Genomic DNA, 23,087 nt, shown 5'->3' on the forward strand with positions numbered 1-23,087 from the left:
GCTTCATCTGGCCCTACTCTTCTTTGGCAGGTGCTGGGTTCTTCTTCATCACGAAGAAAGATGGATCTCTCAGGTTCTGCTGTTGAAGTTCCCCTTCCTTGGGGATATATTCTCACAAGTCAGGTTTCAGATGGACCCTGCTAAGGTAAAAGCCATAATGGACTGACCTCACCCCATGGGGCTCTGGGCTTTACAAAGATTCTAATTATTACTGCCAGTTTATTCCAAATTACTCCTCCGAGGCAGCCCCCCTTACTGCCTTTACCACAAAGGTACCAACACCAAAGATAGGCCACCTGAGGCTATTGAGGCTTTCCAGAAGTTAAAGAATGCCTTTTTGTGACAAGCCTTGCCTATGTCACCCAGATTCCACACAACCCTTCATTTTAGAGGTAGATGCCTTTACCCTGGGGGTTGTCCTCAGCCAACACACTCCATAAGGGGTACTTCATCTGTGTTCATTCTTCTCTAAGAAGCTCTCCCCACCTGAACGCAACTCCAGCATTGGAGATCGAGAGCTCTTGGCAGTCAAATTGGCCCTCAAGAAATGGTGCCATCTTCTTGAGGGGGCTCAACACTGTGTCATTATATATATGTGCCACAAGAACCTTGAACATCTACATCAAGCTCAGCAGCATAATCTCAACAGGTCCTTTGGTCTTTGCATGCTTCAATTTTGAGTTATACTGCCAAGTGTGCAAGAAGCAATGAACAGACGCCCTGTCTCACTCCTTCCAGACTGGGATGTTCCAAAAACTCCTAGGCACATCATTGATTCTGCTAAGATACTCCTAGCTGCTATAGTACCCATCCCTCCAGGGATGAGAGCAGTACCTTCCAGATTGCAAGAGAAAGTTTTGAAATGGGACCATGATTCCCATTTTGCAGGACACCCTAGGTGGGCATGAACCCTTGAATTACTTCAACAGCAGAACCAGTGGTCCCAAATGAAGCAAGACATCAAGGCTTATGTTGATCATCTGGCTCTTGGTTCATCCTGGCAATTGATATAGGTCACCATCATTGTGTTGTCTTACCTCACGTGAACCTCTTGATTCCATAGCCTGTGGCTTAACTGCAAGCATGCTACCCATACTGCTCGGGCCTCCAGGCGATTGATGTTCCAGTGGGCATCTTCAGCATTCCAATGCTCTTGGGCCATTAACTCTAGACAGTGAGCTCCCCAACTGTGGAGACTTGCATCTATTGTGAGTACCAAACAGTTCGGTGAGGACAAGGTAACCCCTTTTCTCAGATGATCCTCCTGCAACCACCACCAGAGGTGGGAACAAATTTCCGACAAGTGGAGCCGAACCGCATAGTTCTAAGATTGCGGGTTCCAATGAGACAGCAGAGAGCACTGAAGATGACACATATGCGCCCTTGCCCATAGCACCACATCCAGAGTAGTCGCCATCAAGCCGAGCACCAGTAGATAGGACCAAACCGTCTGTTGTATGGTGTTTATCAACTGACGCATTGAGAAATCAATTTCTGGATTCAAACTTCTGGTAGGAAAACTCTTTCTGAGCCGTGTTGAACCGGACCCCCAATATTCCAAGGACTGGGATGGCTGAAGATTGTTCTTGGTCAGATTCATCACCCAACTGAATTCATGCAACAAGGAGATTATCTTGTGTGTCACCAAGCGGCTCTCTGCTGGAGACTTGGCATGAATCAGCCAGTTGTTCAAATACTGGTGTACCAGGATTCCTCTTTTCGCAAGGCCTCCACTACTACCACCATACCTTTGGAAAATGCTCTGGAAGCTGTGGCTAGACCAAAGGGCAGCATCCGAAACTGAAAATGGCGCCCCAACACTGCAAAGCGTAGAAAGTGCTGATGTTCCAATTGGATGGGAATATGAAGGTAAGCCTCTGACAGATCTAAGGAGGTCAGAAATTCCCCTGATTGCACCGCCATTATTACAGAGCGCAAGGTTTCCATGCAAAAATGAATCACCTTCAAATGATGGTTGACCCTCTTGAAATCCAGGATGGGACGAAAGGAGCCCTACTTCTTGGACACAACAAAATAGATGGAATACTGCCCCATACTTTCTTGAGATGTGGGTACTGGAACCAAAGCCCTCAGTCTGAGGAGCCTTTGAAGTGGGAACTTCACTGCCTGCTTCTTCTGCGGAGAATGCAAGGGGACACCATGAACAGGTCCTGAGGAATACTGCGAAATTCTGGTGTATACCTGTCATGTATCACCTCCAGGACTCACTGGTTTGACATGTTCTTGACCCACCTCTGATAAAAAAGAGAGAGACGTCCCCCTATTTCCTGCTGTGGAAGATGGGTTGGCAAACATTCATTGGGAGGCTTGGGAAGGTCCGCCACCTGAGCTCACGCCTCTCAGGCTGTCAGGGACAAAAGGACTGACTGAGTCCTACTGAAAGACCAAGTCTGCTGAAAATTTGTTCCTCTGTAGGGACGAAAACTCCTGAAACCCCGGAGATGACCCTTCAAACCAAAGAGGCGCGTTACTGCTTCTTATCCTTCAGCAACCAAGGAACCGGAGACTCGCCCCACTTACTGGCCAGTTTCTCCAACTTGCTCCCAAATAAGAGTGAGTCTTTAAAGGGCATCTTGGTAAGATTGGCATTGGAGGCTGCGTCAGCTGACCAATTTCGCAATCAAAGTTGACGCCTGGCTGCTGTCACCGAAGCTACTCCTTTGGCCGAGGACCAGATCAAATCACAGCCTGCATCTGCTAAAAAGGTGACAGCAGGTTCCATAACCACTCTGGAATTCCCTCCAGACTCATCAACCTCCTGAGAGAGAAGCACTAGGGTGCAAGAGGAGGCAATCAGTAAATTAACTGCCACCACCTCAAGGTTTGCTTAAGAATATCCTCTATCCTTCTGTCATGCACATCCTTTAAGTCTGCTCCTCCCTCTACGAGGATAGTTGTCCGCTTAGAAATGGCACATACCAGAGCTTTCACTTTGGGAAAACATAAATGCTCTCCCACAGCCTGATCCAAGGGCTATAGGCCTTCCAATGTCCTACCCCCTTTAAAATTTGCCTCTGGGGCATACCATTTCAGATCAATCAATTCCTCACTGGAATCCATCACAGGAAAAAAACAAGAAGCTTTACTTAAGGAAACCAAAATATGATTCTTCTTCAACTCTGACATAGCATTCGAACCAGGGAACCCAGCTGTTTCAAGGTCTGGGAAATCAGAGCCGGAAGTTCATCTCTATGAAAGAACTGCAACATGGTTCGATACGGTTCCAGCCCTGGAGGAATTTCCCCATCTTCCAGGGAATTAGGATCAACCTCACCATCAGTGCCATTCAGATTCCCGGCTAGGAAAACCCGTAGGGAGCCGAGGAGAGCCCCAGCGCTTAAGCATAGGACTTGAAGAGGGAGGAACCACTGGGGGAAGTGGAGGACTGTGCCTTGAAAATATTTCCACCCAAGAAAAAGCAGCCGGGTCCAAACCAGGCTCAGAAAGAACTTGAGCTGGTCCCATAGAACTGCTCCCGCCAGCAGAGGAGCCCATCAAGGGAGATCCAAGATCTGGTGTTCCCCCAGCCAAAGCCATGACCAGACCATCATCGGAATAGGAAGAGCCTGGCTTAGCAAAATTCGAGGAAGACAACTCCCATTGAGCATCTGAACAGTGCTGACACAGGATAGAAGCCAGGTCAGGCTGAGAAGCCCTAATATGACAGTCAAGACAAATAGGAAGTCACTTAGGCTTCTTGTTTACTGGCGCCATTGCAGACCTAATACATGGTGAGCAAGAACAAAGCCTAAATGCAGAGCCTAGCCCACCGGGGGCCGCTCAACCTGTCCGGCTGCCCAGTTCCCCAACCACAATGGGAGCAGGAATGAACATCAGTACGGCGCACCGAGAATGGAGACCGGAGGAAATGCTGAAACCCCTCTAACTGTCTCTGATTCAAGTGAACACTGTCTTTTTTTTTTTAACCTTACCTGAGCTCACCGGTTGAGTACAGAGACGGTCTCCAGCTGCGTTGGGAGAGGGCATCTGTCGTCACCGCCACGCTCAGCCTCCAGCACCCACTGCCTTTCAACTGAACTAGAAGCTAAGTCCACGCCAGGAATCCCAGCTACTGGACCAAGTCACACCTCTGAGGGACCACAGAAATCACCTCAGGAATTCTCAACTGGGAGAGGGACCTTTAGGTATTACCGAAGGACAGCGGGGCTTTCTTTTTTGAATTTAGAATTTCAAATTTCTCCTTCCAACCAGCTTGAAGCAATCCACACAGGGAGATGCACGTCCACCATCTGCTGGAGACAGAGAATACTGGCAGGCTGGGGTCACTGCAGGGCTATTTATATACTGTGATAACAGCTTCCTCCATCTCCATCTGCTGGCAGGGTAGCATAAACCCACTGGTCCTGAGTCCATCTGTCTACACACTAGGGAAATGAGGGAATTTCCCTATAAGTAATAATGGCTGGAAAAATCATGACCCGTAGAACTATCCCCGCTATGAAATTTCTGAGAGAGGTCACGTGATGCGCTAGGTGCTGGCGGTTGCTCCCTTAGCTTTCTCCTGCTCCCAACTGGAATATTTGTCATTTTTTAGGGATGTGCATTCATTTAAAATAAAAGTGCAAAATGCGACGAATAAGGCTAATTCATTCATTTTGTTTTAAACGAATGCATTGGGACTAGACCTAAGCTCAAAGCCAGTGCCTCGCCTAGGGCACAGGCTGAGGCCCAAAGCCTATACTCAAGCTCAATGATGGCGACTTGGCCTAGGCCCGAAGCTGGGGCCTCACTTAGGGCCTAGCCCGAGGCACAAAGCAGGGGCCATGTCCTAGGCTCAAGTGCAATGCTGGGGTCTTAGTGAAGGCAGGGGCCAATGTTGGGGCATCGGCCAAGATCCCTGAAAGTTAAAAAAAACCAAAAAAACTTACCTGATCCATCGGGTATCCGACGAAGACTAGGTTCCAACACCGGGGCCTCAACCCAGACATAGGCCCGATGCCATGACCTGACTTGAAGGCTGAGTCCCGATGCCAGGGCTTAGGCCTGGACCCAGATCCAACGCTGTGACCTGACTCAGAGGCCGGGTCCCACACCTGGGCCTCGGCCTATGTCGGAGTCCAAGCCCAGGCCCGACGCTGCATCTTGACCTGGAGGCCGGGTTCTGGCACTGGGGCCTCAACCCAGGGTCAGGCCAAGGCCTCGTAGACCAGGCCTGGGAAATCCTCTTTGGTTCCTCTTCTTTCTTTGGCTCTTCAGTGCCAAATGACAGCGTCCACTGGGGTCGCACGGGAGTTAATTAACTCTGGCGCATTCACCCCAGCGGACAGCATTGCTGTACATCAAAATCGTGTTATTTCCAAAGTATTTAAGTACATAAAATGCGATTTATACACATAGGTGACTCTTTCAAAATAGCCCCAGCAGATATTTGCAGAATAGGATTTTGTGCAAACTACTGTGCATGCTACATAGGCATTCTGAGGGGTGGAGTTGGGATGAGATCAGGATTTATGAGCATACTTTTGTTTTTCGAACATATGCATGTAAATCCACATGCAAAAAATTACCCCTACTCTCAAGCAGGTCATGCTTATAAGCCCTGGTGTGGTTCTGTGCACACTTTTGATTTTCAAAGAGGATTTATGTGCATAAATCCACTTTCAAAATACTGAATAAAGCTACCTGCAAACTTTAGCCTATACAGACTGTTTGAAAGGGATCTTCATTGTGTGTCAAATTTTTTATTTTTTGGTGTAGAATTTCCCCAGGAGCAGATTTTATAAATAAACTGCTGGTTACAACAGGAAGCAGTGTAGTGATTTAATTCCCATCTTTTTATTTTACAAACCCTTTTTGAGTGCATCATTAATTTTTTCTTAAAGAAAAAAAGGAGAAATTGTGAGGAGAGAAAAAAACTTAAACACTACATTAAAGGATTGTTTACTTCTAGTAGTAAAGTACCTTTGCATTCATTCATAAGTTCTTCCGATAACTTCCCAGACAGGGCCACTGCAGACCATGGGAACCCTTTGTCTGCTGCAAAGGAGAGGCTGTCATAGAGCACATCAAGAAGAACACTCTCTCTCAAATCTCCCACATCATCAAAATCATCCCATTTCAGTGATTCTCTCAGAAACTTGCGGCCTACCGCTTTCTGTGGAGAAATGCAAGAAATAAAAGTCAAACAGTTTGGAGTAGCATCTTTTGGTCATTTAAAATTAGAAATGGTTGTTGGTCTATTTAGCGATCAGATCCCAGAGCCATAAATCCTGGAGTACCACGTCGCAATCCTACTTCCACTCAATAAAGACTTTGTACCATAGGCCCAGAATAGGAAAACGGACTTTAGAAACAAGGTTCGAGGTGAAATCCTTAGTGAGAGATTAATCTCCTATACTAATCTTAGATTTTAAGATTTTAGATGCAAGGATATGGAATCATGTGATTTCTTTCATTTTATGCTGGATGCTATGTACAGTAAGGAGCCAACTGCAGAAATTACTTACCTGATAATTTTGTTTTCCGTAGTATAGACAGATGGACGCAGGACCAGTGGGTTTATGCTTCCCTGCCAGCAGATGGAGACACAACAAGCTGACATCACAGTATATGTAACCCTGCAGTAACCCCAGCCTACCAGTATTCTCTTCAAAAGCAACTGTGGAGAGACTAGCAAATAATTTGATTAAAAACATGATTAAAAACAGATAACCAGAACTGTACTCAACCAACCATAAACACTGAACTCACATAAGATTCTAGGTGCCCCAAGCTAGGAACTTGAAGAACACTTACCAATAATCCCTTGGGACCTGGAGCCTCACAGGAGGACTGTTGACACAAGCATTTGGCAGCCGAGGGTGGGAAGCTAAGTCCATCTGACTACACTAAGGAAAACAAAATTATCAGGTAAGTAATTTTTCCATTTCCTAGAGTGTAGACAGATGGGTTAAGGACCAGTGGGATGTATCAAATCTACTCCCCAATAAGGTGGGAGGCTGCCCGCGGTCCAGGCAACACCATACGTGCAAAGGCTGCATCCTCCTGGGCCTGTACATCCAGACAATAAAACCTGGAAAAAGTGTGTAAGGAGGACCACATCGCAACTCAGCAGATATCGATGGGAGACAACAAACTAACCTCCACCCATGACACTACCTGAGCCCTAGTGGAATGAGCCCTAACCTGAGTAGGCAATGGCTTTCCAGCATCCACATATGCGGCTATGACCACCTCCTTAATCTAACGAGCTATGGTGGCCCATGAAGCCGGAGCACCCTGCATACTCCCACCAGACTCAGAGACCTCCAGATACCGCACGACAAGATGCTTAACATCCAAGGAGCGAAAAGGCAAAACTCCTCCGCATCCCTGACCTTATCCAGGGATGGCAAGGAGATGGACTGATTCAAATGAAAGTCCGAGACTACCTTGGCCAAGAAGGATGGAACAGAACACAGCTGTAATGCCTCCGCAGTCACCCGAAGGAACGGCTCCTGACAAGAAACAGCCTGCAACTCAGAAATCTGATGCGCAGAACATAGAGCCACCAGGAACACAATCTTCAAAGTCAACAACTGTAAAGAAAGGCTTCGCAGTCATCAGAACGTAGGGCCCGCCAAAAACTCCAGCACCAAATGAAAATTCCACAATGGAACCGGTAACCTCAAGGGAGGCCTAAGGTGCTTCACATCCTTCAAAAAACGGGCCACATCAGGATGAGATGACAAGGAAACACCATTCACAAGCCTCTGAAACAGGCAGAAGTCACAACCTGCACCTTCAAGTAATTAAGGGCCAAGCCTTTATTCAATCCATCCTTTAAAAAATCAAGAATGCGAGGGATCTTAACTGAATGAGGAAGAACACCCCGCTGCTTTCACCAGGCCTCAAAAACTCTACAAACCCGCACATAAGCCAAGGAAGTGGAGAACTTGCAAGTGCAGTGTAAAGTGGCAATCACCACAGAGGAAGAACCATGCTTTAACAGGCAAGCCCTCTCAAGGGCCAAATCGTAAGACAGAATTGAGTCGGATTCTCATGAAGAACTGGTCCCTGCTGAAGCAGATCCATGTGCGGCGGAAGACGAAGGGGGGCCTCCATCAGGAGTCATCAGAAATCCACACACCACAGATGCCTGAGCATGTCCAGTGCCACAAGGAGTTCTAGCGCCCTGTGGCCTTCAATCTTGCGAATTATCCTGCCAAGCAAGGGCCATAGAGGAAAGGCATAAAGCAAACTCTTTCCAGCCAGACCTGTACAAGAGAGACTATTCTCAGGGTCCCTGGATCTCTCCTGAGACTATAGAAGCGAGGAACCTTCACATTTCAAGAAGTCACCAGCGGGTCTAGGAACAGAAAGCCCAAGCAATCCACAATCACCTGAACGCCTCAGCTGACAACACCCACTCTCCTGGGTCTAGACTCTCCCTGTTGAGAAAGTCCGCTCTTATGTTGTCTTTTCCTGCAATGTGAGAGGCCGTGATCATCTGCAGATGACCTTAAGCCCTGTTATAAATCTGCTGCTCGGAGTTAGCAACCTGTTGTGTATCTGCTGCTCGGAGTTAGCAATCTGTTATTGAACTCCTCCTGTAGAGGGAGGAGTTAGCAATCTGATATGGGTCTCCTCCTGGAAAGGGAGGAGTTAACAATCTGTTATCAATCCCTGCTGCTAGGAGTAGCAATCTGTAGCAACTGCTCCCCAGGGGCGAGTTAGAATCTGTAATACATCATCCCGCCACAGGGAGGTATTGGCAATCTGTAAATAAGTCCGCCAGGGAGTTAGCAATGTGTTATGGATCACCCTGTCAAGGGGAAGAGCTAACAATTGTAATACTCCTTGGCGGAGTTAGTGTTCTGTAGTGGGTTGGCTTCCCACAGAGTGGCAGTCGTATAATACCGCTCTAGTAGTGTAAGGAATGAACACTTTAGGTAATTTGGTGAATCCCTGGGCCGATGGCAGATAGCGCCCTCGAGAGAATATCCCGAGAGGAACCGCCGGCTAGGCTGGAATATGGAGACAAACACAGATAGTTCTTTATTAGACAGGAAGTAGGACCACCAAAGGTAGCAGTAGTGAGCTGGTGTGCCCAGCAGGGCTGAAGTCCCTCAGATACTGAAACTGTGGTCTCTGGGTTGCTGAGCTGTAGAGAGAGACTATAGGTAGTGAGTAGACAGGGTATGCTGGATACATAACCAGTAGTAGATAATACACTCACAATTGTTGATATCTGTAATGGCTTCTATGCAACAGAGAGTCTTCAGTATATTCAGGAACAGGAGCCGTAGGCTCACAATATCTGTGTATGAGATGGCTTTTGGAATAGAAGAATGTCTTTGGAGGGTTTTAGGAACATAGGCCCTCGTGGAGCGAGTACCGGTTCCTATCTGCAATCTATAATAGCAATGCACAAGATATAGATATATGATAACTTCTGATATAGAAGAGAGTTGAGAAAGGATTTAGGAACATGGGCCCTCGTGGAGCGAGGTTCCTATATGCAATCCGCAATAATGACTCACGATCTCCGTACCTGAGATAACGTCTTAGACAGAAGGGAGTCTTTGGAGATTAGGAACATAGGCCCTCGTGGAGCGAGTACCGGTTCCTATCTGTAATAGAACTCACTATGATCACGTCTGCGATCGCTTCCAGATAATAAGGAGTCTTCTGAGCATTCAGGCACTTAGGCCCTCGAGAAGCGAGTACCGGATCCCGTCTTAGTAATCTGAAATCAAGAAGAGAGAGCGGGGCCCCCAAGGAGCGGGTACCCCTAGGTAAGGTGGTGGAGGCAGAGCAGCGCAGGATGAAGCGGGTCGGAATGATCCCTGCAATCAAACCCCTTGCTAACTCGATTCGTAGCTGCAAGTAAAGACCTTTTAAAGTGGAAGCGGATGGCGTCACTACGGAGGGACACCCCCGAGGTTCGCGCCCTTGCCGGTACAAACTCTGGAGCGCGCACGCGCCCTTACGTCATCAAGGACATGGCGGATCCGCAGCGTCAGGCCAGCCCGGGGATTCCAGGAAGTACAGCAAGGAGAAGCCGTGGCAGCATCTCTCCGTTAGACGTGAAGGGAGTCGCCTCCAAGGTAGAGAGGGTGGAGCGAGAACAGGCACAAACGCAACACGCCCATTCCATCAGCTGGCCTATTTCCAGCGACACTTGCTGGCTCTTGATTCCTCCCTGGCAATTAATATAGGCCAATGTTGTCGTGTTGTCTGACATCACACGAACTGCTTGATTCCACAGTTTGTGGCTGAACTGCAAGCATGCTAGTGGTACTGCCTGGGTCTCCAGGCGATTGATGTTCCAGCGGGACTCTTCAGCATTCCAGTACCCCTGGGCTGTTAACTCCAGACAGTGAGCCCCCCAACCGTGGAGACTCGCATTTGTCATGAGTACCAACCTTGACAAAGAGGACAAAGGAACTCCCTTTCTCAGATGATCCTCCTGCAACCACCACTGGAGGTGGGAGTAGATTTCCATCGGCAAGTGGAACAGAACTGCATAATCCTGAGACTACAGGTTCCAATGAGATAGCAGAGAGCACTGAAGAGGATGCATATGCACCCTTGCCCACAGCACCACTTCCAGGATAGCTTCCATTAAGCCGAGTACCTGTGGGTAGGACCACACCATCGGACGTATGGTATTCATCTACTGACGCATTTGAGACATCAATCTCTGGATCCAAACTTCCGGTAGGAAAACTTTGTCCTGTCCCGTGTCAAACTGGACCCCCAGATACTCCAACGACTAGGATGGTTGAAGATTGCTCTTGGTCAGGTTCACCAGCCAACCAAGCTCCTGCAATAAGGAGATCACCTTGTATGTTACCAGGCAACTTTCTTCCTGAGACTTGGCTCAAATCCAAATATGGGTGCACCAGGATTCCTTCTTTTCACAAGGCCGCCGCTACCACCACCATAATCTTGGAAAAAGTTCTGGGAGCGATGGCTAGACCAAAAGGCAGCGCCTGAAACTAATAATGGCGTCCCAACACCACAAAGTGTAGAAAGCGTTGGTGCTCCAATTGACTAGGAATATGAAGGTAAACCTCTCACAGATCCAAGGAGGTCAGAAATTCCCCTGACTGTACCACCATTATTACAGAGCGTAAGGTTTACATTCGAAAATGAGTCACATTCAAGGGATGGTTGACCCTCTTGAGATCCAAGATGGGACAAATGGAGCCCTCCTTCTTTGGTACAACAAAATTAATGGAATATTGCCCCATACTTTCTTGAGACGTGGGCACTGGAACCACAGCCCTCAGTCTATGGAGCCTTTGACGCGTGAACTCCACTGCCTACTTCTTCTGCGGGGAGTGGCAAAGGAACACCATAAACACATCCAGAAGAATAATGAGAAATTATAGTGCATACACTTTGCATATCACATCCAGGAGCCACTGGCCCGATGTGATATCGACCCACCTCTGATAAGAGATTTCCTGTTCTGGAAGGTGGGTCAGCAAATCTTTATTGGGAAGCTCAGGAAGGTCCACCACTCGAGCCTACTCCTCTCTTGGGCTGCTGGAGACGAAAGGACTGAGACCTACCGAAAGGCCGAGTCCGCTGAAAGGTCATCCCTCTGTAGGGATGAAAACGCCTGGAACCTCTGAAACAATCCTTCATACCAAAGAGGCGCTGTAACTGTTTCATATCCTCTGGCAACTGAGGCACCAGAGACTTGCCCCACTTACTGGCCAGTTTCTCCAATTCGCTCCCAAACAAGAGCCAGCCTTTAAAGGGCATCCTGGTAAGATTGCCTTTGAAAGCTGTGTCAGTTGACCAGTTTTGCAACCAGAGTTGGCGCCTAGCCACTATCACTGAAGTCACTCCTCTGGCAGAGGTCCAGGCCAAATCACAGCCTGTGTCTGCTAAAAAGGCGGCAGCAGGTTGCATGTCCGCTCTGGAATTTCCTCTAGACTCATCAACTTCCTGTGAGAGAAGCAGAAAAGATCTCGCTACTTGGGCGCAACAGGAGGCAATCTGTAAATTCATCGCCACTGGCTGAAAGGCTTGCTTAAGAACAGCCTCAATCCTTCTATCATATACATCCTTCTAGGCCGCTCCTCCCTCTACGGTGATAGTCGTCCGCTTAGACACAGAACATTCCAGAGCATCCACATTGGGAAAATGCAAATGCTCTCTCACAGCTGGATCCAGGGGGTACAGTCCTTCCAGAGTCTGACCCCCTTTAAAATTTGCCTCTGGGGCATCCCATTCCAGATTAATTAATTCCTCGATGGCATCCATCATTGGGAAAAAATAAGAGGCTTTATGTAAGGAAACCAAAATGGGATTCTTCCTTGCCTCTGACATAGCATCCAAACCAGGAACACCCAGCTGTTTCGAGGTCTGAGAAATCAGGGCCAGCAGTTCATCTCTATGAAAGAACCGCAACATGGTTCGATACGGTTCCAGCCCTGGAGGAATTTCCCCATCTTCCAGGGAATCAGGAGCAGTTCCATCTGGATTCATGTTGGAAACACCTGCAGGGAGCTGAGGTGAGCCCCAGTGCTTAAGCATAGGACTGGAAGAGGGAGGAGCCATTGGCTGAATGTCCAACTAGATAGAAATGGGGAAAGCGGAGGACTGTGAGTGAAGAAAGGTTTGTGAGCCTTGAAGAAATTCCACACAAGAAAAAGCAGCTGGGTACAGACCAAGAAGGATCTGGAGTTGGTCCCACAGAACTGCCCTTGCCAGTGGAGAAGCCAGTCAAGGGAGAACCAAGATCTGGTGACCCCCAGTCAAGGATGTGACCAACCCATCATCAGAATGGTAAGGGCCAGGTTTAGCAAAATCCAAGGAAGACAATGCTCCCTGAGCATCTGAACAGTGCTGACACAGGTTAGAAGCCAGGTCAGGCTGAGAAGACCTAATATGACAGGCAACACAAATAGGAAGATGCTTAGGCTTCTTGCTTGCCAACGCCATCACTGCGGTAAATGTGAGTCAGAACAGCTCGCACTCAAAAATGAAATGCGCCCAAAAATTATGTGCTTAGAAGAAAGCTCAACAAGGCGCACGCACAACCTGTGCACCAAGCTAAGCACGTAAAATGTTTGTGCGCATAAAATGCGCACCTAAAAACCAAGCACACAACGTGTGCACAGAGCTGACACACTGCGCACACCGACAGCCTATAGAGGACAACAGAATACGTACAAGAGTGTACGAAAACTGCTGCCGTGACCTACCACGCGGCGTGCAAGAAAAAAGCCTAAGTGCGGGGCCTAGTCCACAGGGGGCAGCTCAAGCTGCCTGACTGCCCAGTTCCAAAAACACCAATGGGAGTGGGAACAAACATCAGTTCAGCGAGCTGAGAATGGAAACCAGAGGAAGTCCTGAAATCCCTCTAACTGTCTCTGATTCAGGTAAAACTTTCTCCTTTTTTTTTTTTTACACCTTACCTGAGCTCAGTACTTACCTGCTGAGTACAGAGATGGTCTCCGGCTGCGGGAGGGGAAGGCATCTGCCATCACCGCTGCGCTCGGTCTCCTGCACCCGCTGCCTTTCTGCTGAACTAGCAGCTAAGTCCACTCCAGGAAACCCAGAGGCACACCTCTGAAGGGACCACGGAAATCGCCTATGGAATTCTCAACTGGGGGAGAGACCTTTAGGTATCACCACAGGAGAGCGGGCCTTTCGTTTCCTGAATTTAGAATTTCAAATTTCTCCTTTCAAAAGCAATCCCAATTAGGGAGATGCAAGTCCACCATCTGCTGGAGATGGAGAATACTGGTAGGCTGGGGTCACTGCAGGGTTATATATACTGTGACATCAGTTTGCTCCATCTTCATCTGCTGGCAGGGGAGCATAAACCCACTGGTCCTGAGTCCATCTGTCTACATGCTAGGAAACACCAAATTTTTCTGCAGATTTATTAATGAAGGTCTGCCCATAAGGGGGCTCATTATATGATAAAAATGTTATATATATTACACATTTAATATTATATATTAATTTGTTCTAAAGGAAGAATGAGTTGATTAACATTATCAGCCTAATTTTAGAAAGAATTGTATCATAAGCACATCAGGGAAGAAATGTTTTGAAACTAGGATTCTATCAGTCTTCTCTAAAAGTATTACAGTTTTTTGTTTTTTTTTTACAGTTTTGATAGGATCTCAGTATACTTTTTTTTTTTTAGTTATTTATGTTTAAAATTTACTTACCACTTTATCCAAAGTCCTAGGTAGTTTACAATAAAATTATACATAATCAAAAACATAAAATTATGGTAAACTGAACATGAGCTGTAGCCATACAGTGGTCAAGAGTTTTCGAGTCCGATTATCAGTCTGACCCGAATGCTTCCTTACATAAAAAATGCTTTAAATGCTTTAAATGCTTTAAAATTTTTCCATACTCTTCATTATGGAGCATGTTGCGAAGTCGATTCCGCAGAGTAGACCCTGCGACTGCAAGAAGCCTGGCTCTAGTTTCTGCAAGCCTCATCATTGTATGGCTAAGTGCGTCTAGAAAACACTGTTAGATGGTATATTTTTAACAATGAACTAATGGACACTGGAGCTTCGCTAATTCAGGCCTGGTGTATCATTAACAAAATCTTATATTGCACTCTCCATACCGCAGGTAGCCAGTGTAATGAATACAGCATTGGTGTAATGTGATCATATTTTGTTGTTCCTGTAAGGATTCTCGCTGCAGAGTTTTGTACAACCTGCAATGCTTTCAAAGTGGTCTGTGACAAGTTTGAGTTGATTGAACTGCAATAGTCCGATCCAGAAATGACCAGTAATTGCAATACTGTACGGAAATTAGCCAGTTTCAAGTAAGGTTTGAATTTTCAAAGTAACTGCAGTTTTCAAAATGATTTTGAACAACTGCCCTAACAGAGTTTGAAGGAAAGTTCTTTATCGAATATTACACCCAAATTCCGTACTTCATTGAATTGGCAAAGTGCAACCTTCAAAGGTAAGAGAGACAGGAAAGGCAGTAGATGCCTTTCTGGAACATTTCCCAATGTAGGAATAGGCCAAGAAAATAGAATATTCTTCAGATACATGACAGACATAGAAACATAGAAATGACGGCAGAAAAGGACCAAATGGTCCATCCAGTCTGCCCTGTAAGCTTAAGGTAGTTTGTACTGTGCCGTGTAGGTTACCCCATGCTTATATGTTTTCCAGACCATAAAAGTCAGGGCCCTTGTTGGTTGCTGTTTGTATCCAGTTCCCCATTACCCCCTTGTGCTTATCAATTTCCCACACTAGCCCTCGTTGATTGCTGTTGAATCCAATTCCCTGTTTTGCCTTGCTGTTGAAGAAGAGAGCAAAGTTTGAGTTGCATCAACAGAATCAAGGCTTATTGGTTACTCCATGCACTCTTTTCTTCATTTCCAATCTTTTGCCTTTAGGGTTCCAAAGTATTTATCCCATGCCCTTTTGAATTCTTTCACTGTTTTTGGTTTTCACCACCTCCTCTGGAAGGCAATTTCAGGCATCCACTATCCTCTCCATGAAGAAATATTTTCTGCATTGGTTTTGAGGCGTCCTCCTTGGAGTTTCATTTCTACTGATTTCTTTCCAACGGAAAAGGTTTGATGTTTGCACATCATTTAAACCTTTTAGGAATTTGAAGGTCTATAATCATTTCACCCCTGAACTTCTTCTCTTCCAGTCTCTCCTCATACGTTTTCTGATACTGACCCCACACCATTTTAGTAGCCCTTCTCTGGACTGCCTCCATCCTGTCTCTATCCCTTTTGAGATAAGGGCTCCAGAACTGAACACAGTATTCCAGGTGAAGCCTCACCAAGGACCTGTACAAGGGCATCGCCACCTCCATTTCTTACTAGTTATTCCTCTCTCAATCAGATATTGGAAGTCATCAAGTGAAAAAGGGGTCAGCATGCTTACTTAAAAAAAAAAATCAGCATCATCAGGTGTGAGACAAGGAATGAGACTTAAAAATCATGAACAATGTTACACTTTCTTTGGTCTGTCAACAAAGTTGAAAAAGCAGATCAGGCACAGATAACTATTTTCATTCAATTTCATATCAATGTCAAATGCTGGCTCAGTGATGGTGTGGTAACCGGGAGCGACCATGACCTGGAAAACACCCAGGAGGTCAGATGGAGGCAGATTCCGGCTAGTTCCCACATACAAAGTTTTATTTCCAGAGCAAAAATACAGAGAAAAAGGCTGCTTACCTCTGCTGGCCTTACAGCAGTTCAAAACCATCAAATGTAGTAGTCTTCCTACCTTTTCCTTGGGGCCTCTCGTTCCTTCCTAGACCTGGCTAGTTATACACCTTTCCCGAGGCCTCCGCCTGGACCAGGATTCCCTGTTGTCTTGGGCTTAAGCTGGACTTGGCCTGATCTCTGGATTTTGTCCTTTAAGGCATTCTGGATTTTTTTTGTGAATACACCTTTACAGATGGTCAAATCTAAAGGAATGCAACAGTGATCTTCCATCCCTCTGGCTGAATAATCCAGTCAATTTATTTATGCCTACCTATCTTAGAATTAACAAAAAAAATACTTAAAAATATAATTTGAAGGATCCACTTTAACTATGACCAATAATGCATTTCTCAAATCTTTCTAATCTACTGCTATGCCTTTCCTTCTATATTATGCAATCTGGATGATAAGAAGGTCTAGAAATATTACAGAAACAGAGAAAGAGGCATGGTAGTCCCAGACCCAAGTAAGACTTACCAGGAAGATACAAATTCTCTAAAATTTAAAATGAAAGGAAAATGCAGGAGACCTGGGTGTTGTTACATTTGGCAGTCAATGGGCTGTTCCTGTGGACCGCCACACTCAACCTTCTGGTCGAGCTGCAGATCCCCAACGTACCCAAGACCCTCCTGCTCTTTCCGTAGCGGAATGCCATACTCCAAAGTGGCAAAACACCACCTGACCTCCATACGGCAGGACGCTATCGACCACAACCACCAGCGCTTCTCCTTAGGTATGACGCTGCCTGATTTAAAGGGCCTGCAGTGGGAAAAGCCCCTCAGCACCCCTGAATGATGTCAGATGCTAAGGCCTATAAAAGGCTCTTGCTGGCTCACATTTATGCCTCAGCAACAAGTTCACTTACTCCAGAATAGAGTGTGTTGCTCCAGCATCCTGTCTTCAGTTCCACCTTGTCTTCAATCTTCATCTCTTTCTTCACTGCCCGGCTGTTCTCCTTGCCTGCCTGACCTGCCTATCTGCCCTTCCTCTCCTCTCAGACAGATACCTGGCATGATTTCAGCCTGACATCAGATATTCCTGACTGCTGCCTGCCTCTGACCACTGCCTGATCTCGGATATGCCCGAGTGCTGCCTGCCTTTGACCATTGCTTGGACCTTGGACTTGTCTGACCTCTGCCTGCCTATGACTCAAGCAACCAAGACTCCACCTAACACCTCCTGGCCCTGGCACCCAAAGGCTCAACCCGAGGGGAATGAGGGCTAGTATAGGTGCAGGTCCTGCCACGTCTCTACTTCGCCCTGGTCCGGCTGCAGACAGTGGGACCCTGTAGGGCTCCTCCCTGCAAGTTGCACCAATCTTGCCTTGGTCCAAGGGTCCACAGAAACAACAGGTTGCTGAGGCTATGGATCCAGCGGACTTGACTTCCTTGCAGGCCATTCCGGGTCCAGCCCACATGATGCACAATCAGCAAAGAACTCTGGAACTTCTGGCCACCTCGAAGGATCAGCTATCCAGTCGCCTGGACGCCTTGATCACTTCTGCAGTGCTACCTCCACCTGTACTGGCACCACTATCTTTCGTGGCCTCCAGTCATACCATACCATAATTACCAGCTCACTGCGGTACACTGAGGATTCCAAGCAATGTCAGGATTTTTGAACCAGTGCCACATGCACTTTCAACTATAGGCTCCACTATTCCCCAGTGAGCAGGTGAAAACTACATACATTCTGTCTTTGTTGACAGAACAGCCTTAACTTGGGCATCTCCAATTTGGGAATGGGGGTATCCCCTGTTGCTTAACTTGCAACAGTTCACTGAACAGTTTTGAAATGTCTTCGAGGAGCCTGGCCATGCAGCATCTATGACTTCTGACTTGCTTCACCTCTGTCAAAGCTTCCTGAATCCTGTAAGAGTATGCTATAGAGTTCTGGATCCTGGCTAATGAGTTAAACTGGTGAGAGGACAGTTTTCTTGCTATCTTTCTCAAATGTATCTCTCCAAAAATCAAAGACGAGCTCGCTGCCTGGGATCTCCCTACCTCACTAGAGCAGCTCATCGCCCTAACTGGCAAAATAGACCGCCATCTACCTTAAAGTGCATGAGAGACCCATCCAGCATGAAGGAGTGTTGCATTAGCTCCCCGGTTTCAGTACTTGCTCTCACCTCCAGCTGATATTCCTTCAACCTCTCCTCCCTCAGAAGAACCATTGCAATTGGGACATTGTCACTTGACCCCAGAGAAAAGGCTCCACTGCAGACAGCAGGGCCTCTGCCTGTACTGCACAGCCCAGGGTCATCTTTTGGCCCTATGCCCACTGAGGTCGGGAAACCTCAACGCCTAGTGTCCTGCAGGGAGATGACCCTAGGCCTTACTGTTCCAGCTCCCCAACTAATTCTTCCCGTAACCCTGGAGTTGGGTTCTATACGGTTCTACATGCAGGCTTTTGTGAATTCTAGCTTTGGAGGAAACTTTACTTTGAATGAACTCGTGGACCAACTCCTAATTCTTACAGTCCGGATGACCTCTCCCTTAATAATCTCTTCTGTTTATGGAGGCCCTCTTCCAGGCCATGACCACAATGCCCATGACCTTACACACCGGTGTCCTGCACCTGGAAAACCTTAATCTGCACGTAATTTCCAGGTTCATCCACCCCATTACCCTGGGGTTACCATGCTCCAGCAGCATCAACCGCACTTTGATTGAGCTACCCTACAACTCATCCAATGGGTACGTGGGTGCATGGATTACTGTTTGTAGCCTATAAAACTTCCTCGTCCTATGACGACCTTACTTCCTGGTCTTCTCCACAGTAGGTAGATTACCAACATGTCTTTTTGAAGAAAAAAAGCTGAGATTTCCAGCTCATTGCATGTACGACTGTGACATTGAATTCATCCCAGGAGCTAAGCCCCTATGCCTCTCTGAGACTCAGGCCATGTCTGAATACATTCATGAAAATCTGGATCATGGATTTATTGTCCTTCTTCCCAGACAGGGGCTAGATTCTTTTTCATCGCGAGGAAAGACATCTCCCTCAGGCGGTGCATAGACTACCACGGCCTGAATGCCATCACCAAGAAGGACTGTTATCCATTACCGCTAATAATAGACCTTTTCGACCAACTGCAAGGCGCCAAAATATTTACAAAGCTTATTTTTATCAAGGCTGGTGACGAGTGAAAAACCGCATTTAATACTCGCAACGGACATTTTCAAATAGGAGTTTTAAAAAAGGAGTCCAAACCTGGCTTTTTAATCAAGCTTTTAACAACAAGGATTGATTCTGATATATTTATTTCCTTTATTATAACTTTTATTGATACAGTCTGTATATTTTTAAGATGTACTTTGATTTACAGTTTTAGTTTTTGTTTCATTTTAGCTTTTTGTGATATGGATATGTTTTAGATTTTATTTTATTTTAAATGAATATGTTTTAGATGTTATCCTCCTTATTTTAAATACAAATGTATTAATTGACATTTGATTTATGATGTAAACCGACGTGATATGTTTTGACATGAATGCCGGTATACAAAAATCATTAAACAAATAAATAAATAAATAAATACTTAGTCATAGCCTTTGGCCTCTGCAATGCCCCGGTAGTTTTCCAGAAGACGGTCAATGAGATTCTTTGCGACCTACTCTATACCTGTGAGGTCATATATTTAGATGACATATTATCTTTTCCCAGACACTGAGTTCCCATTGCCAAGATGTTCACATCGTCCTGCAATGTCTGCGAGAGAACAATCTATGCTAAATTGGAAAAATGTCTTTTTGAACAAGTCCAAGATGTTACATAGTTTCACAAGCTGGATTCCGGATGGACCCTGTCAAAGTAAAAGCCATCAGGGACTGGCCCCGCCCAAGGGGCTCCAGGCTCTACAAAGATTCTTGAGATTTGCTAATTATTATCATCAGTTTATCCCAAATTACTTCTCTGTGGCAGTCCCCCTTATGTCCCTTACCTGCAAGGCTGCCAATAGCAAAAACTGGCCATTTGAGGCTTTAGAGGCATTTTAGAAGTTAAAAACCGCCTTCACAGATAAGCCTTGCCTACATCATCTGGATCCTGCTCAACCCTTCATCCTAGAAGTTGCTGCCTCTATCCTGGGAGTAGGGGCTATCCTCAGCAAACATACATCCATGTTCCTTCTTTTCTAAGAATTTCTCACCAGCTGAATGTAATTACAGCATCAGAGATTGAGAGTTCTTGATTGTCAAATTAGCTCTCAAGGAATGGCACCATCTGCTCGAAGGAGCCCAATACATGGACCATAAGAACGTCGAACATCTACATCAAGCTCAGCAGCTTAATGCAAGTTAGGCTCTTTGGTCCTTGTTCTTTGCTCATTTCAGTTTTGAACTGTGATATTGCCCAGCACTCAAGAATCAACGGGCAGATGTCAGCCTGCATTCTTTCCAGATGGAGGATGTCCCAAAACATCCCAGACACATCATCGATCCCACTAAGATACTTCTGGCCACTATGGCACCCATCCCTCCTGGGAAGATGGTCATACCTTCCAGACTCCATGCAAAGGTGTTGAAATGGGTCCATGATTCCCATGTCGCAGGTCACCCTGGACAGGCACGAACCCTTGAATTGCTTCAACAACACTACTGGTGGCCTTAGATGAAGCAAGACCTCAAGGCCTATGTTGATTCATGTCCCCACTTGTGCACAGCAAAAAGCGCTGCATGGCTGACCCTGGGGGGCTATCACAGTCATTGCCAGGCCCATGGAACCCTGGACTCACTTGTCCACAGATCTTATTGTGGTTCTCCCTATCTTAAACGGCGCCGCCATGATTTAGGTGATGATTGATCGGTTCTCAAAGATGGCACATTTCGCCCCCTTTCTTCTGCACCAAAATTAGCACATAGGAAGAAACAACGCAAAATTAGCACATAGGAAGAAACAACGCAGGTCTAACAACATCCACACTCTCCCTACAAATTGATAACATCAGCATCCACCTGAAAAACGCTACAAAGGACCTCGGCATCTGGATTGACAACATAGCAACCAAAACGAAAGAAGGCTTTCATAAACTTCATATCCTGAAACACCTAAAACCGCTGCTCCACCATCAAGATTTCCGAACCGTGCTGCAATCCCTTATCTTCAACAGCCTCGACTACTGCAACTCTCTCCTGATTGGCCTCCCAAAATCCACATTAAAGCCACTCCAACTGTTACAAAACGCCGCAGCCAGAATCCTAACCGGCAAGAAGAAATCAGAACATATCACCCCTGTTTTGAAAAGTCTCCACTGGCTACCGATCGAACAAAGAATTGAATTCAAAACTTTGACAATTGTCCACAACGCATTATACAAAGAAGACAACTCCGCCCTCAATAACATGATTCAGATACACAAAGCGCAACGTACTACCAGAACAGCCTGCAAACTGAATCTAGACATACCATCTCTTATCATAGCAAAGCTGACCAACACTAGGAACAGAGCCTTCTCCATCGCAGGACCCAAAATATGGAACTCCTTACCACACTACCTAAGTTCACTTCGTGACATCAAATCCTTTAAAAAGGAACTCAAAACATGGTATTTCAACCAAACTTTCAGAGATGGCGATGGTTAAGCTTCACGCAACTTCCTAACTCATTCCACTACTTTGCATGACATACTCTATGCTCCTCGAATGTTCTCCTCCACCCCCTCTCACCTTTCAATCACCTTTCAATCTCAGCCAACAACACATCTTATCCCCTTCCTCAGAACAGTCAAACCGATACACAAAGACTACACGTACCCATTGCCCAACGATGAACTCACCTTATGATCTTCCACCCTTTAAAAATGGTTAACTTGTATGTTGCAAAAAAATGTTCGTTTCCAGTTTGTAATTGTTGCTCTTTTTTAAACCTCTGACTATTATTTTTCTTCCATTATAAGTTGTTCCAATGTGACTAAATTGTATTAAGTTGTTCTCATGTAAACTGGAGTGAAGGCAGACTGCTATACTTCGGTATATAAAAGTCTTGAAATAAATAAATAAATAAACCTCTTCATCCTCCATGTCTTTCACCTGCATGGCCTACCTCAACACATACTATCAGATAGAGGAGTTCAATTCGCTGCCAGATATGCAAGACATTTGGTATCACCCTCAACTACATTACAGCCTATTACCAGCCAGGCAACAGACAAGCGAAGCATACTAACCATACTCTCCAGAGTTTCCTCTGCTCCTATGTCAATGAGCGTCAGGAAAACTGGGCCCCTCTCTTACCCTAGGCCGAATTCTCTCATAAAATTCATATTAATGCGTCCACCAGCTCCTCACCTTTCCAGCTAGTCCAAGGGAAACAGCCTCTGCCTCCTCTACCACTGCTCATGACAGTCCTATCTCCAGCGGCTCAACTCTCTGCCCAGGAATTGTATGAACTATGGGAATGGACCAATCACTTGATTGAGAAAGCTGCAGCCAGAGCCAAGAAAACAGCAGATGTCCATAGAAGACCAGCCCCTCAGTTTAAAGTAGTCAAAAAAGTCTTACTGAGTACACAGCACTTACACCTACTACTCCAGTCTATGTACCTAGCACCACATTATATTGGACCTTTCTCGGTGCTTCAACAACTAGGCCTTGTCACATAACAACTCAGATTACCACCCATGTTGAAGATCCACATCATATTTCATGTTTCACTCCTCAAATCGGTAATACTCTCTTGGCCCTCAAGAGTACCGCCCGAGCCATAAGATGTGACCATTGATGAAGATATTGTATATGAAGTCCAGGAGGTTTTCAATTCTTGCTGGAGAGGCAAAAAAATTGAATATCTAATTTCACGGAAGAACTATGGTTCAGAAAAATATTCTTAGTAGCCAGCCTTCAACATCTTGGACTGCAATCTCTTAAGAGAATTTCATCTACAGTAG

General features: G+C 46.1%; 1 protein-coding gene across 1 annotated transcript in view; it reads right to left on the bottom strand.

The window, feature by feature from the left end:
• The window catches only part of C3H8orf74 (chromosome 3 C8orf74 homolog), an 81,139-nt gene that overhangs the window by 44,380 nt on the left and 13,672 nt on the right, over positions 1–23,087 (bottom strand). Inside the window, exon 2 of the mRNA XM_029596154.1 lies at positions 5,944–6,136. Coding sequence (XP_029452014.1) covers positions 5,944–6,136 — 193 coding nt within the window. The remainder of the gene's footprint in view (positions 1–5,943; positions 6,137–23,087) is intronic.

Source organism: Rhinatrema bivittatum, chromosome 3 (assembly GCF_901001135.1).
Source record: "Rhinatrema bivittatum chromosome 3, aRhiBiv1.1, whole genome shotgun sequence".
Classification (NCBI taxonomy): Eukaryota; Metazoa; Chordata; class Amphibia; order Gymnophiona; family Rhinatrematidae; genus Rhinatrema; species Rhinatrema bivittatum.